Source organism: Emys orbicularis, chromosome 7 (genome assembly GCF_028017835.1).
Source record: "Emys orbicularis isolate rEmyOrb1 chromosome 7, rEmyOrb1.hap1, whole genome shotgun sequence".
Lineage (NCBI taxonomy): Eukaryota > Metazoa > Chordata > Testudines > Emydidae > Emys > Emys orbicularis.
This window is the reverse complement of record NC_088689.1, coordinates 97856629-97870872: the sequence shown is the minus strand read 5'-3', so window position 1 is coordinate 97870872 and position 14244 is coordinate 97856629. Positions and strand designations below refer to the sequence as shown.

The following is a 14244-nucleotide window of genomic DNA, read 5'->3' as shown; positions in this document are numbered from 1 at the left end:
CCGGTTTCACCCAGTGGATCTGAGATCAGAATCGGGCCCTACCCACTGCAGTCAATGGGTGACTCTCGACTGACCCCAGGAGTCAAGGGGATCAGACAGGGACCCTACATTAATGCAATGAATGAAAGTCATTGGGGCTGAGTTAGATCAGTGGCTCTCAACCTTTTCAGACGACTGTACCCCTTTCAGGAATCTGATTTGTCTTGCATACCCCCAAATTTCACCTCACTTAAAAACTGCTTCCTTATAAAAACAGACATAAAAATACAAAAGTGTCACAGCACACTGTTACTGAGAAATTGCTGACTTTCACAGTTTTACCACATTATAAAATAAATCCATTGGAATATAAATATTGTACTTACATTTCAGTGGATAGTATATAGTGCAGTATAAACAAGTCATTGTCTGCATGAAATTTGAGTTTGCACTGACTTCGCTAGTGCTTTTTATGTAGCCTGTTGCAAAACTAGGCAAAGATCTAGACGAATTGATGTATCCCCTGGAAGACCTCAGCGTACCCCCAGGAGTATGTATACCCCTGGTTGAGAACCACTGAGTTAGATGACAACTGATTGGTGACCCACCATGTCTAGCACCCCCATCTCACCTTGTGAGCCCCCTTCACCAGGAACCAAACTTGGGATAATTCATTACCATGCGGGTGTTGCTTTGATCGGGAAACACCATAGAAATGCAGTTATTAATACTAGCAGAGATGCGAATAGGACCCAGGAGTCCTGGTTCCCCCTGCCCCATCTAATCCACTAGACCCCTCTCCCCTCCCACAGCTGAAGACAGAACCCAGGAGTCCTGGCTCCCCACCCCCATGCACTAACCCACCAGGCTGCAGACCGCTCACATCATTATCAGCAGACAGCTCCGTCCCTCGGGGAGCAGAGAGTTAACACTGCATTTCCTGCAGCTCAGAGAAGCGGTGGGGCAGGCGGTGCAGGGAGACAGTGTGGGGACTGTGGGGGGGAACAAGAAGGGACCCCTTTCTCTCCTGCCTCCTGCCCTGCCCCACCCCCACGTGAGACCCTCAGGAGGTGTCCCCTGAGGTTGCAGATCCAGCACAAGACCCAGCTTTCCCGGGCACCCGGTGCTGTCCATGGCTCTGGAGTGCCAGCCCCTGGGCACAGTATCTGTGCGCCTGCAGATTGGGCTGTCCCGAGAGTCATACATGCTGTCCCCAGAGGAGCTGGGTTACGGGCACCTGCGGCACCTGGCAGTGGAGCTGGTGGAGAGGAAGGTAATGGGGCTAAGCTGGAGGGGTGTCGAGAAGGGGAGCGCAGGTGAAAAGGCCAGGATCCAGGGTGTGGGGATGGGAAGGGGCCCCCAGAAGGAATCACAGAGGCTGTGCCCAGATGCCCATGCTGGGTCACGGAGACACCAGGGGAGTTTGCTCAATGTCTGATTAGTGCTTGGAATGTAGGGGAGCAGCTGTGGAACCCAGCAATGTCCTGACTTCCAGCCCCAGCTGCTCTAACCGTGGAGTCCCCACTCCCCTCCCAGAACCGGGGACAGAATCTGAGAGTCCTGGCTCCCACCCGCCATGCTCTAACTACTAGGCTTCACTCCCCTGCCTCAGCTAGGAATAGAATCCAAGAGTCCTACCTTCAAGCACCTCCCCTGTTCTAACCACTAGACTTCACTCCCCTCCCTGAGCTAGGAATAGACCCCAGGCATCCTGCCCTCCCCCCCTCTAACCACTATTCCTCCTCCCCTCTTGATGCCTGGAGATTGATTTGCTGTTCTCCTGAGACAGATTAAATGAGGCACAGCCTGGGGGAAACACTGGGCTGGAGAATGCAGTGTCCCACAGATAGGGTAGCAGATGGGAGGTGCTGGGCTGCCAGGCTGCAGGTGGCTCACTCCCTGGGGAACCTCATGGCACTCAGAGCCCTTGGACAGCACCCTTGAGGGAGAAGGGGGGGGCGCATGGTGTGGGGCAGGGGTCTGATCTTACCAGGGGACCTGCAGACAGGATTCGAGGTCGGGGGAAAGATGATATGAGCCAAGTGTAGGATGACTGGGGGGATATAGAGCCCTGGTCCAGGTCCAAAGAGGGGACATCCTTAATATTGGGGGAGGGGCTGAGCCTGGGCCTGCCCCCCTGCTGCGGACCTGCGCTCTCTCATTCACAGGAGGGTGGCTATTCAAAGGTTCCCTATCTCCCCCGCATTTCCTTTGCCCCCTGCCCCCTTCCCGCCAGTTTCCATCTCAGGACAGCACAGGGAGCACTTGGGTGGGTGGAGGTGCTGCAGCAGCCATGCTGAGTCAATCTTTCCATTGCGGCTGGGGTCAGCGGGGCCCTGTCCCTCCTACCTGCGCGCTGAGGGCCTGCCCCCTCCCCGGCTGCCCAGTCCCCCTGCACCAAGCAAGTGAGAGAGGAAACCGCCCTAACCAGCAGAGCAGCTTGTTTCCGCTCTGTGCTCACTCGTGGCATTGCAGGGGGGGCTCGACCGGCTGCAGGGAGCGGGGAGTCTCATACAACTAGCCCTGTACAAATAGCCCCCGCGCTCCACCCCAGATGCGGCTGCATGTCAGTGCCAGGCAAGGGATCCCTGTCTAAACACCCCATGCAGCCCAGCCCAGAAGCAGCTGCCTCTCAGCACCAGGCGCAGAAGCCTTGTATACAAAACCACCATGCCCCACTCCAGAGGTGGCTGCATCTCAGTGCCAGGCGAGGGATCCCTGTATAAACAGCTCCTGCACCCCACCCCAGAAGGGGCTGCATCTTGGTGCTGGGTAAAGGATCCCTATATAAACAACCCCCATGCCCCACCCCAGAAGCAGCTGCATTTTAGCTCAGTGCAGTTACAATGAGAACACACAGCATTTCTGTAGCAATGCGAGCATTCGAGAAGTGATACAGGAATCCAGGAGGCTGGTGTTAGTGGTGGGACTCTATCTGTGCTCCCCTCCCTCTCCCAGTGCATCTCAAGCCCTGGCAGGCTGGGGGCTCTGTGGAAGTTGTGGGGGTGGGGGATTGCTCAGCCAGGGAATGGTGCTGGGAAGAGCTGAAGCCCGCAGCCTGGGAGCAACAAAACCTGGAGCTAGAGAGAAGACTTCATGGCTATAATAACCAGGCCTGTTCCGGTCCCATCTTCCCCCGGGGGAGGCGCTAATGTGAGATCACAGGCCAACCTTTACCAGCTAAGAGCAGGCCAGGCTCTCATGGGGCGGCGAGGTTACTGTCTGGCTCCCCCATAATTCCCCAGAAAGAAACCATGACTCCTGAGTTCTATGCCTGGCTCAGGGAGAGGAGTGGGATCTAATGGTTAGTGCAGGCCTGGGGGGGCCAGGAGGCCTGGGTTCTAATGCCATCTCTCTCCTAGTTCCCTGAATACGGCTTTCTGGGGGTGTCGGAGAAGATCATGCTGTTCCGGCATGACGACGCATCAGAGAATGTGCTGGAGCACCTGGGACCAGACAGTGTCATGCGCGCTGGGGACCTGATTGAGATCGTGCTGTCGGGTGAGACAGTCCTGGGGCACCAGAGCCTGTGGATACCGAGCAGGGCCTGGAGGGGAAAGGCCTCAGCTTCCTCTCCCTGCCCCATCTGAGCCAGCCAGTTTCCCACCCTGGGGCAGATCAGAGCTGGCGCCCCCTAGAGGGGAAAGGCCCCTTGTCCCATTCCCCCATCCCACCCAGCCAGTCCCCATGCCGTAGGGGCAGATCAGAGCCAGTTCCCCACAGAAGGGCAGGCCTTGGACTCCCATTCCCCCTACCAAACCCACCCCTTCCTCACTCTTCTCTCTCCCCCCAGCCTCAGTTTCCTTGGATTTCACTATCCGGCCCCATGTGCTGCTTGTTCACTCCTACAAGGCCCCAGCCTTCTGCGACTACTGCGGGGAGATGCTCTGGGGGCTGGTGCGCCAAGGGTTAAAGTGTCAAGGTATGGAGCAATCTGTGTCCACCCTTTCCCTCCCACCCCTGGGACTGACCCAGTCTCCTGGGTCCCTCCGCCTGACCCTAACCCTCTCCCCCTTCGTGGGTCCTTCTGGTGCCCATACCCCCATCTCTGCACCTGGCCTGATCCCCTGGGTCCCACTGGGCAGATGATGCTCCTTCCAGATCTCCTGGGTCCTTTTGGCACACCTCTCCCCAGGCCTGGCTGAACTCCTCAGCCCTTTGCGCACCAGTAGTCCCCTCCTTCCAGGCCTGCCCAATCTCCTGGAGCCCCTCTGGGGCTCCCAGACCCATGGCCAGGGGACCCATCTCCCCCCCAGGCCTGGCAGGGAGCCCAGTCCTCACTCTTCCCTCCCCCCAGGCTGCGGGCTGAACTATCACAAGCGCTGTGCCTTCAAGATCCCCAACAACTGCCGTGGTGTGAGGAGGAACCAGCTGGCCAGTCGCTCACTGGGTGCTACCACCAGCCCCAGGACCCCTGGCCTTGGCCAGAACGTGGGGGGCAGCCTGGAGGAGGTAGGAGCTGGGACTAACATAGCCAGGGGAAGGATTCCAGAGGGGGATGGCTCTTGGGTGTTGGGAAGGTCAAGGACTTCAGAGGCAATGGATACACTCTGCAAAGGAATACGACGTCTGCTCTAGCCACTACACCCCACTCCTCTCCCAGAGCTGGATAGAACCCAGGAATCCTGGCTGCTAACCCCCTGCAGTGATGGCTGGATGGGATGGGGAAGGCCAGGCAGAGACTCAGGATAAATCAGAATTGGGGGTGGTTGGCAACTTGGCTGGGCCCCTGGAAAGTGGGGTGCAGTGAGGGACAGGGACAGTGCGGAGTTGGGGGGAGGATGGGAACACTCACCACACTCTAACATGGACTCTGGTTCCCCTGCAGATCAGTCACTGGAAATGGGGCCAGCAGACGCAGGGCCCTGCACTGATTGGCCGCCCGCTCTGGAAGGACTGGATGGATCTGAACAGGGTCAAGGTGCCACACACCTTCCAGGTCCACTCGTACACCCGGCCCACTGTGTGCCAGCACTGCAAGCGCCTGCTCAAGGGGCTCTTCCGCCAGGGGCTGCAGTGCAAAGGTATCACCAGCTGGGACCACGCAGAGGATTGGGGTACAGGGCTGACCCCGGGCTGGGACCCTGTCAGGATTGGGGTGAGGGGCCTGGCCTTAGACTGGAACGCTGCTGGGATTGACTTCGGGGTCACTGTGGCCCCACTGGGGTGTAGGGGTACAGAACTTGGCAACCCAGCTTCAAGCTCTGCCCCCATCGCTTCCCCATTCAGCACTGGAAGCTCCTTCTGATGGCATGTCCCAGCAACCACCCCAGCGAGGTGCCCCCTTTGAGTGCTGTCTGCTGGCCCAGGGAGGCTGCGTTCACAAGCAGCCTCCCTGCCCCTCAGGGGCCACTTATCAAGAGAACCCTGTACAGAGAGCTGGGAGTCACGGTCTCCGTGGCCTCTCCCCACCCTTCTGGGGCTGACAGGGAACCAGCAGAAACAGTCAAACATGCCAGGGGAACCCACATCCTGGGTACAAAGGGAGAAGTGGGGAGGATTCAGGGGACAGAGATAAAAGGGAGGAGCTTCCCTTGCTGTAACCAATGAAGCAACACTGCCTGAGTCTGCAAAGAGCCTGAGCCAATTGCTCTGAGGGGGGAGCTAACCCCCCCCCCCCATTGTCGCAGTGGGAGGTAGCACCCAGCCACACTGCTCCAGGGACCCCAGCAGGAAAAGGAAAGCTGGATCCCGGCTGGCCCGCTGCCCCACCCTGCCGCCTCTCTCCTCTCCCCGCACAGACTGTAAATTCAACTGCCACAAGCGCTGCGAGCAGTTCGTGCCGGATGAGTGTGTGGGGGAGGGCCTGGCCCCTGGCACAGCAGGTAAGGATGGGGCCACAGGGGCAGGGAGGGGGGGACATACCCAGCACTACCCCATTCATGGCCCCAGCTCTGCCCCCTGCTCAGCTTGCTCACTGGGGAAGCCTGACCCCTCCCGGAGTGCCCCGCACTGCTATCCCACAATGCATTGGGCACAGCCCAGCGACCCTGTCTGGTCAGCATTAAGGCTCCACTGCTCTAAGCTTGGCTGGGCCAGAAGCTCCACCCCTTGTTCCCCTCCTTGTGCTAGGGATAGAACTCAGGAGTCCTGATTCCCCCCTAGGGCACAAACAGCACTTTCCTAAGGAGAGGGTCCAGAGCACTCCCTGCCCTGTCTCGCCCCCAGCTTAGTCTCTCCCCCCCACTCTCTCCTGTCCCCAGCCCCACACCCTCCGCACCCCACCCAGCCCTGCACTCACCCCCTGCCAGTCCCCCAAACCAGCCCTTATTTTATTACATTGCCTCTGCACCCAGCCTCATGATCGCCCCCACACCCCACTCTGCTCCCAGCCCTGAGCTCTCACCCAGAGAGGTGTCAGGCTGAAGAGCACTGTCCCCACCAGAGCCCAGGCAGTTCTGGGAGCCCCAGGCCCCATCCTCTTTCTGCGTCTCCTCTTCCGCAGGCAGCACAAAAAGCCCAGACTCAATCTTCCCACCCTCCTGGGGGCTGGGGGTGCCCAGTGCCCATGGGTGCCAGGACTGCAGAGGTAGGGAGGGCCAAGGAGGGGTACAGGGTCCCCACACCCTCAGATTTGGCCTGGTCACCCCTCTGGCAGGACAGCCAGGCTCAATTTCCAATTCTAGTCAGGGGACAAAGGGGGGCCTGAGCCCTTCTTTGTCATACCCCTGCTTCCAGCCCGTCTGCTCTAACCATTAGCCACCACTCTGCTCCCAGAGCCAGGCATAGAACCCAGGAATCCTGGTGCCCAGTGGCCCCGCTCTAGTCCCTATTCCCCTTTGTGTTTTCCCTGCTGGCCTCGCAGAAAGCAGGGTATCACACTCTCCCCCTTCACCTACACAGATGGCGAGAGCCCAGAGTGCCCGTCTAGCAAGCCAGAGCCAGTGGAAGGGGACGCGGATGGGGAGGGCACCAGTGGGCACGGGCTGGCAGAGGACACAGAGGAGACAGAGCCCAACCCTGGGACTCTAGAGGCAGAGCTGCACACCAGCCTCAGGTAGGGACCCCCCAAGGATGGGTATGCGGGGTGGGGGGGAGGCTGCATGGTTCCCCTGGGCCTGCTGCTCCATAGTACAGAATGGGAAGGGTATCACCTATGGGGTCAGCGAACTCAGGAACCCTGGTTCCCAATCCCTGCTCTAACCACCAGACCTCACTCCACTCCCAGAGATGGGCATAGAACCCAGGAGTCCTGACCCCAAGGAGCCTGGTGGGTGGTGGAAGGCTGTACCTTTGGGGGCTGAGGAGTCGAGTATCTGAGTCCCTGTCTCTCCTGGCGCCAGCCCCTGTTTCAGCAGCTACATCCCCTTGATGCGGGTGGTGCAGTCCTGCCGGCACACCAAGAGGCGGCGCAGCGCCGTCCTGCTGGAGGGATGGATGGTGCACTTCACTAGCAGGGACCCCATGGTGAGTGCCCTGGCTGGGGAGAGAGGGTGGGGTTACAGGAGGGTCAGGGGTGGAGCCACAGAAGATTTGAGGTCGGGGTGGAGCCTCAGGCACAGGGCCGGCTTTAGGCCATTTCAACCAATTCCCCTGAATTGGGCCCCGAGCCTAAGAGGGCCCCGCGCCCAAGCCCTGGCACAGCATACAGGCAAGAGCCAGTGCGCCGTACCGGGGTGGCCCGGCTTCCCCAGGGGGCAATTTAAAGGGCCTGAGGCTCCCAGCATGGGCTGGAGCCCCAGGCCCTTTAAATTGCCACCAGAGCCCCACTTCTGGAGCCCTGGGGTAGGGCTGCGGGGCTCTGGGGGCTATTTAAAAAGTCTGGGGCTCCCGTTGCTTCTACCGCCCCGGCCCTTTAAATAGCCACTGGAGCCCCACCGCTTCCCCAGGGCTCCCGCAGCTATTGAAAGGGCTGGGGCGGTGGAAGCAGGGGAGCCCCGGGCCCTTTAAATAGCCCCCAAAGCCCTGGGATAGCGGGGGCTCCAGGGGCTATTTAAAGGGCTGGGGCTCCAGCTGCCTCTGCTGCACCCCCTGCCCGCACCAGCCCCGCCCACAGCCAACCCCTGTCTCCAGCCAGCCCTGCCTGCAGACAGCCCTGCACCCCCTGCCCACAGCCAGCCCCTGCCGCACCCCCTGCCCTGCCTCCAGCCAACCCCTGCCGCAACCCCCTGTGGCCCTGCCCGAAGCCAGCCAGCCCCACACACATCCCTGCCCACACCAGCCCCGCACCCCCTGCCCTGCCCGCAGCCAGCCCCTGCCGCACCCCCTGCCCTGCCTCCAGCCAACCCCTGCTGCACCCCCCTGTGGCCCTACCCGAAGCCAGCCAGCCCCACACACATCCCTGCCCACACCAGCCCCGCACCCCCTGCCCTGCCCGCAGCCAGCCCGTCTCCAGCCAGCCCCGCACCCCCTGCCCGCAGCCAGCCCCTGCTACACCCACTGCCCTGCCTCCAGCCCCGCACCCCCTGCCCTGCCCGCACTAGCCCCTGTCTCCAGCCAGCCCCGCACCCCCTGCCCTGCCTGCAGCCAGCCCGTCTGCAGCCAGCCCCATACCCCATGCCTGCAGCCAGCCCCGCACCCTCTGCCCTGCCTGCAGCCAACCCCTGCCGCACCCCCCTGCCTGAAGCCAGCCAGTCCCGCACTCCTCTGTCTCCAGTCCTGCCAACCCATGCCGCACCCCCCTGCGGCCCTGCCAGAAGCCAGCCAGCCCACCCACACACCCCTGTCTCCAGCCAGCCCCGCACCCCTTGCTCTGCCTGCAGCCAGACCCTACCTCCAGTCAGCCCCTGCCCTGCCTCCAGCCAGCCCCATGTCCACTGGTGCCCTGCGGTTCCCAGGGCAGTAACCCTGCACGCCTGCTTCAAATGCGGGGGGCAGGGAGCAGCTGGGACCCACACATGTGCACACCGGGTGACCAGACAGCAAGTGTGAAAAATCGGGACGGGGGTGGGGGGTAATAGGAGCCTATATAAGAAAAAGATCCCAAAATTGGGACTATCCCTATAAAATCGGGACATCTGGTCACCCTAGCACACGCCCAGGGAGTGGAGGGGACCCACACATGTGAAACGAAGCTCATTAATAACCGATCAACAGCATATATGATGCAATGTACATAATATATAATTTTATTATTTATATAGTTATGGAAAGTAAATAATACATGGAAGAAATGAAAGGCTTTTTTTTACATGTTTTTTTGGGGGCCCCGCCAAAAATGTTCGAATTGGGCCCCGCACTTCCTAAAGCCGGCCCTGCTCAGGCAGGCTGGAATGGGGGATGGAGTCACAGGAGAATGGGAGGCAGGGGTCATGGATGGGCAGAGGGTGGGGCCACAGACGGATCAAGGGGTGGAGCCACAGGTAGGCAGGGTGGGGTGGAGTAACAGGATGGGGCACAGGGTGGGAGGGTGTCAGGGAGTGGGGCTCGTGGCTGGCCAGGACTGGTTATGTGGGGACTGAGAGGAGGAGAGGGGGATTATTGGCCAGTCTCATTTCAGGGCAATGTTGGGTTGGGGGGGCAGCAGAGGTTTGGGCCAGAGGGCCTTGGGATGGGCACATGCCCCCAGAATAATATCTCTGTGCCCCCCAGAGGAAACGCCATTACTGGGTGCTGGACAGCAAGAGCCTGAGCTTCTTCCACTGTGAGAGCGGAGGCAAGTTCTACAAGGTGAGGGGTCCCATTCCCTACAGCACCCTGCTTCCCCAGAGCCCCAGTCCAAAACAGCCTGCACTCCCCCCGCAGGACCCCCCTTCCTGATTCCTCACCCCAGAGGAGCCCAGCCACTGTCCAATGGTCTTACTCTTCCTGCAGGAGCTGCCGCTGTCTGAGATCCTCCAGATCCGCCCCTGGAAGGGGCTGACACCCCTGGCATCCAGCGGGAGCCCCCCCTGCTTTGAGCTGGTGACGGAGGCCCTAGTGTACTACGTGGGCGAGCACAGCAGTGAGCGGGAGCCAGGGCAGGTCTGGGCAAGGGCGGAGGCTGGAAAGGCCTGGGCCAGGGCCATCCGCCAGGCCCTATGGCCCGTGAACCCCGAGCCTGACGGCTCTGTCCAGGAGCCCAGTGAGTACCATAGGGATCCCTCTACAGGCAGCCATGAGCCCCACCCCAGAGCTAGCTGCATCTCAGAGCTGGGTGAGGGATCATCCCTAATTCAACAGCCCCCATGCTGCACTGCAGAGCCAGCCAGACCTCAGTGTTGGGCAAGGAATCCCTGTGTTAACAGCCCCTGTGTCACACCCCAGTGCCAGCTGCATCTCAGTGCTGGGCAAGAAATCCCTGTATCAACAGCCCCTGTGCCATATCCCAGAGACAGTTGCATCTCAGTACCAGGTGAAGGCACATCCCCAGTGGCCATCTGAGAGGTGGCTGGCTCCTGCTCCCAGGAGAACAGGGTAGTGTGTCTGGATGTCCCTGTCAGGCCAGGTTCTTCTCATGTCTCCATTGTCTTGTCTTGTCTCTGCAGATTCTGACTATGAGTCCCCAGATGACACGGTGAGATGGAGAGGGTGGCACTGGGGAACCCTAGGAGTGGTGGGGTGCTTGGTCTGGCACAGGGAAGGGGATGAGCAAACATGGGGGTTGGTGTTGGGGTGAGGAAGCCAGGCATAGGGGATGGTGGCAGGGGTGGCAGTAGCAGGAGCATTAGGCCTGGCTTGTCAGGGTACCATGCTTCAATCCCCCCAACCCTGTCCTTGTCCCTCACCCCAGGACATCAGCCGTTCCTATCAGATCTTCCCTGACGAGGTGCTGGGCGCTGGGCAGTTCGGGGTGGTGTACGGCGGTAGGTGCCCTCCCCCACCCCAGCTCCCATCCTGGCTCCCCCCTCCTGTGTCCCCCAATAATTCCCCTCCCTCTGTGCTGATCCCCCTACCTCCCCAATAATTCCCCTCCCTCGGTGCTGATCCCCCTACCTCCTCCTCGGGCACAGTCTGGGATCTCAGCTTGCATGTGCGCCCCTCAGGGGCAAACATGTTCACTACAGCTCCCCAAGTGCCATAGCCATGCCCATCCCATCACTGCCATGCTTCCAGGAGCATGGTTTGCCCACTGCTCACCCATGGTGTGCTAGTGCACATCTCCCCCCAGCCCTGCCCCACACCCCTCCTGCCCCAGCTCTGCCTCCCCCTCTGCCCCCCAGCCCTGATACCCCTGCCCTGCCCCCCAGGAAAGCACAGGAAATCTGGCCGGGACGTGGCCGTGAAAGTCATCGACAAGCTGCGCTTCCCTCCCCGGCAGGAAAATCAGTTCCGCAATGAGGTCTCCATCCTGCAGGTGAGCCACTGGGGGTGAGAAACACAAAGACCCTGGTGGGAAGGGAGGGGATGTGTGGAAAAGGGGACCCTTGGATGTACAGAACATGGGGACGCCCCTCTGGGAGGGGCCACCACTGATGGGCCCAGAGATCTCCTCCATGGACATGTTTGGCTGCCTCTGCCCATCAGCCCCAGTGGGGGAAAGGGGACAATAGCTGGACAGGCAGCACTCCCTCCCCCAATGCACTGGGGGCTTTGTTGGGGCCCTGTCCCCTGGAGGGAGCTCCAAGGCAGTCCAGCACCAGCTACCAGAGAAGGCCTGCGGGGTTAGGGGCAGGTCTGAGTGGTGGGGAGGGTTCTTGGGTTGTGTGTGTGTCCTGGCGACAGGGGAGGGCTCCAAGGCTAGGGAGGATCCCGGTTCAGGCAGTTCCATCTTCTCCCTGCCAGAGCCTGCACTCCCCCTGCGTGGTGCACCTGGAGTGCATGTTCGAAGGCCCCGCCCGGCTCTTCGTGGTGATGGAGCGGCTGCGTGGCGACATGCTGGAAATGATCCTGTCCAGCGAGACTGGGCGGCTGCCCGAACCCCTTGCCAAGTTCCTCACTGCCCAGGTGGGTGCCCCAGCTTGCTCTCCCTGCCCCAACCCCCCGGAGTGGCCTCACAGCAGAGCGAGGAGGACCAAGCAAACCCTCCAGCCTGGGGCTCCCCCCAGGTGTCCCCCGCGGGCATGTTAATGATGCTGCACCATCCATGATCACAGCTTGCATACTACTCAGAGTCCTTGTGAAAATATACACACCCACATACACTGCTCCCCCACAGCACGCCACTCCCGTCCCCCCACATGCTGCTTCCCGTGGCACGCCAGTCGCTCTCATGCACTGCTCCCCATCGCTGCTCATCCCCATCGTGCCCACCGCTGTGGTCCTGTCACCATTGCATACCGCACCCAGACTCACCACTCAGCATGGTGGGATACTTGTGCACATCAGCACTGCACATCATTGCACACTCCTCACCATCACTGTGCACATACACACACAATCCCATCACTGCTCCCCAATGCCTGGGTCACGGTTCACACAGCACTCACCAGCGCATGTGAGCGTGCCACAGCCCCCATGCCACATCCAGTCTGTGCGTGAACCCATCAGGTACTCCCCCCCACACACGGCAGGTAACCACCCCCTCCAGTAATGCTCCGCTGTGCTTGCAGATCCTGTCTGCCCTGCGCCACCTGCACACCCGGAACATCGTGCACTGTGACCTCAAGCCAGAGAACGTGCTGCTGGCCTCGGATGAGCCTTACCCCCAGGTGGGACAATCCCTGCACCGCCTCCCAGCCCACCTCCCTGAAGCCCTGTTCCACCCTTCATCCCTGAACACCCATCCTAGCTCTTGCCCCATCCCACCCACTCTCCCTTCCCCTTTCAGCCAAGACTGTATTACCAACCTGGGGCCAGACCAGAGCTGGCGTCGCCTAGAGGGGACAGGCCCCTACCCCGAGCCAGCCGGTCTCCCCAGAGTCAGGCCCTCCCAGCAGGGAAATGCCCCATATTCCCCACCCTCATGCTAACCCCTCACCTCTCAGGTGAAGCTCTGTGACTTTGGCTTCGCCCGCATCATTGAGGAGTCATCGTTCCGGCGCTCAGTGGTGGGGACCCCGGCGTACCTGGCCCCCGAAGTGCTGCGGCAACATGGCTACAACCGCGCCCTGGACATGTGGGCTGTGGGCGTCATCATCTATGTCAGCCTGAGCGGGACCTTCCCCTTCAACGAGGAGGAGGACGTCAACGATCAGATCCAGAACGCGGCCTTCATGTATCCCCGGCAGACCTGGGCCAGCATCTCCCTTGAGGGTGAGACACCCCTACCCCCCACCTCCACACTGCAGCCATCATGTACTCCCGGCAGATCTGGGCCAACATCTTCCTCGAGTGTGAGACCCCCCACACCACCCTGCACCCAATCACACTGCCCCCTACCTCCAGACTGGCCTTCTTGTACCCCCGGCAGACCTGGGCCAGCATCTCCCTCGAGGGCGAGACCCCCCATTCCCTTGCGGCATGCCACTCGCAGCACACTGCCCCTGCACCTCCAGAACATGGCCTGTATGTACCTGTGGCAGCCCTAGGGCACCTCCAGGAAATTTGGGTGTTGCAGGCCCTGGCAGCCAATGGCTGTGCTCCCGGGGGGGGGGGGGGGGGAGGAGTTGGGGAGAGGTCTTGGCCTATGTAACCCCCTCCTTCCCTCCCAGCTGTCAGCCTCATCCACCAGCTGCTGCAGGTGAAGCTGAGGAAGCGACTGAGTGTGAACAAGGCGCTGAACCACCCCTGGCTGCAGGTACCTTCCCTCCACCCCTCAATCCCTATCCACCCCACCCACATCCCTGCCTGCAGATACCTTCTGTCCCACAATCCACACCCCATAACACACCTCTTCCATCCCCTTGCACTGTCTAGCTCCACGTAACCTCCCTCTACCCCAGAACTCAACACCCTGTTCTCCCCTGCCCAGCTTCACCCCAGTCTCCAGTCCCCGCTCCCAACAGTAAATGGTTAACTCAACCCCCTCCCTAGCTCTCCCCATCCCCTGTAGATCCCTTCCTCAGCACACGGTGCATCCCTGATAGGAGGAGCCTGGACTCCCCCCAGCACCTGTTGATGAGCTGTCTCCACCCCCCCCAGGATTTCCAGACCTGGCTGGCCCTGCGGGAGCTGGAGACCCGTGTGGGGCAGCGCTACCTCACCCATCCAAGTGACGACGCCCGCTGGCAGCGTCTCGCCCGTGAGCAGGGGCTGGCCTGGCCATCAGGGCTCACCGTTCAGCCCAGCCTGGAGGAGGAAGGGGACAGCGACAATGCAGGCGAGGGGAGCTGAGCCCTCCAGCCCAGGACTCACTACTCATGGGAAAGAGGGGGTGTGGGGACCCCTCAGCACCACATTGCCCCCATAAACTGATTTCTCCAAACTTGGTGCCATGTGGTCTGTGCAGGGTGCGTGCCCGTCTTGCTGGAGCCCATTCACATGTGGGGGGCGTCACAGGCTCAGATTCCCCTGCACAAATGCTGC

The 14244-nt window shown here is 60.9% G+C and overlaps 1 protein-coding gene across 1 annotated transcript; it reads left to right on the top strand.

Annotated features, from left to right (window-relative positions):
* The first annotated feature begins 1111 nt into the window (after positions 1–1111).
* Positions 1112–14052, top strand: LOC135881124 (serine/threonine-protein kinase D3-like). Its single transcript, XM_065407640.1, has 18 exons — positions 1112–1252; positions 3342–3480; positions 3773–3901; positions 4277–4431; positions 4808–5003; positions 5721–5804; positions 6823–6976; positions 7263–7386; positions 9511–9588; positions 9733–9982; positions 10386–10414; positions 10631–10703; positions 11088–11194; positions 11623–11784; positions 12390–12488; positions 12765–13032; positions 13431–13516; positions 13861–14052. Exons 1-18 carry the CDS (start codon positions 1112–1114, stop codon positions 14050–14052), a joined length of 2466 nt encoding a protein of 821 aa, XP_065263712.1.
* The last annotated feature ends 192 nt before the right edge of the window (positions 14053–14244 follow it).

Excerpts from the sequence above, each read along its gene's own strand:
- LOC135881124 (XM_065407640.1), top strand. The coding sequence starts at position 1,112 with ATGGCTCTGGAGTGCCAGCCCCTGGGCACAGTATCTGTGCGCCTGCAG. Across the intron at positions 3,481-3,772 it reads GATTGAGATCGTGCTGTCGG|CCTCAGTTTCCTTGGATTTC; the intron begins GTGAGACAGTCC and ends CTCTCCCCCCAG. Across the intron at positions 12,489-12,764 it reads CGGATGAGCCTTACCCCCAG|GTGAAGCTCTGTGACTTTGG; the intron begins GTGGGACAATCC and ends CTCACCTCTCAG.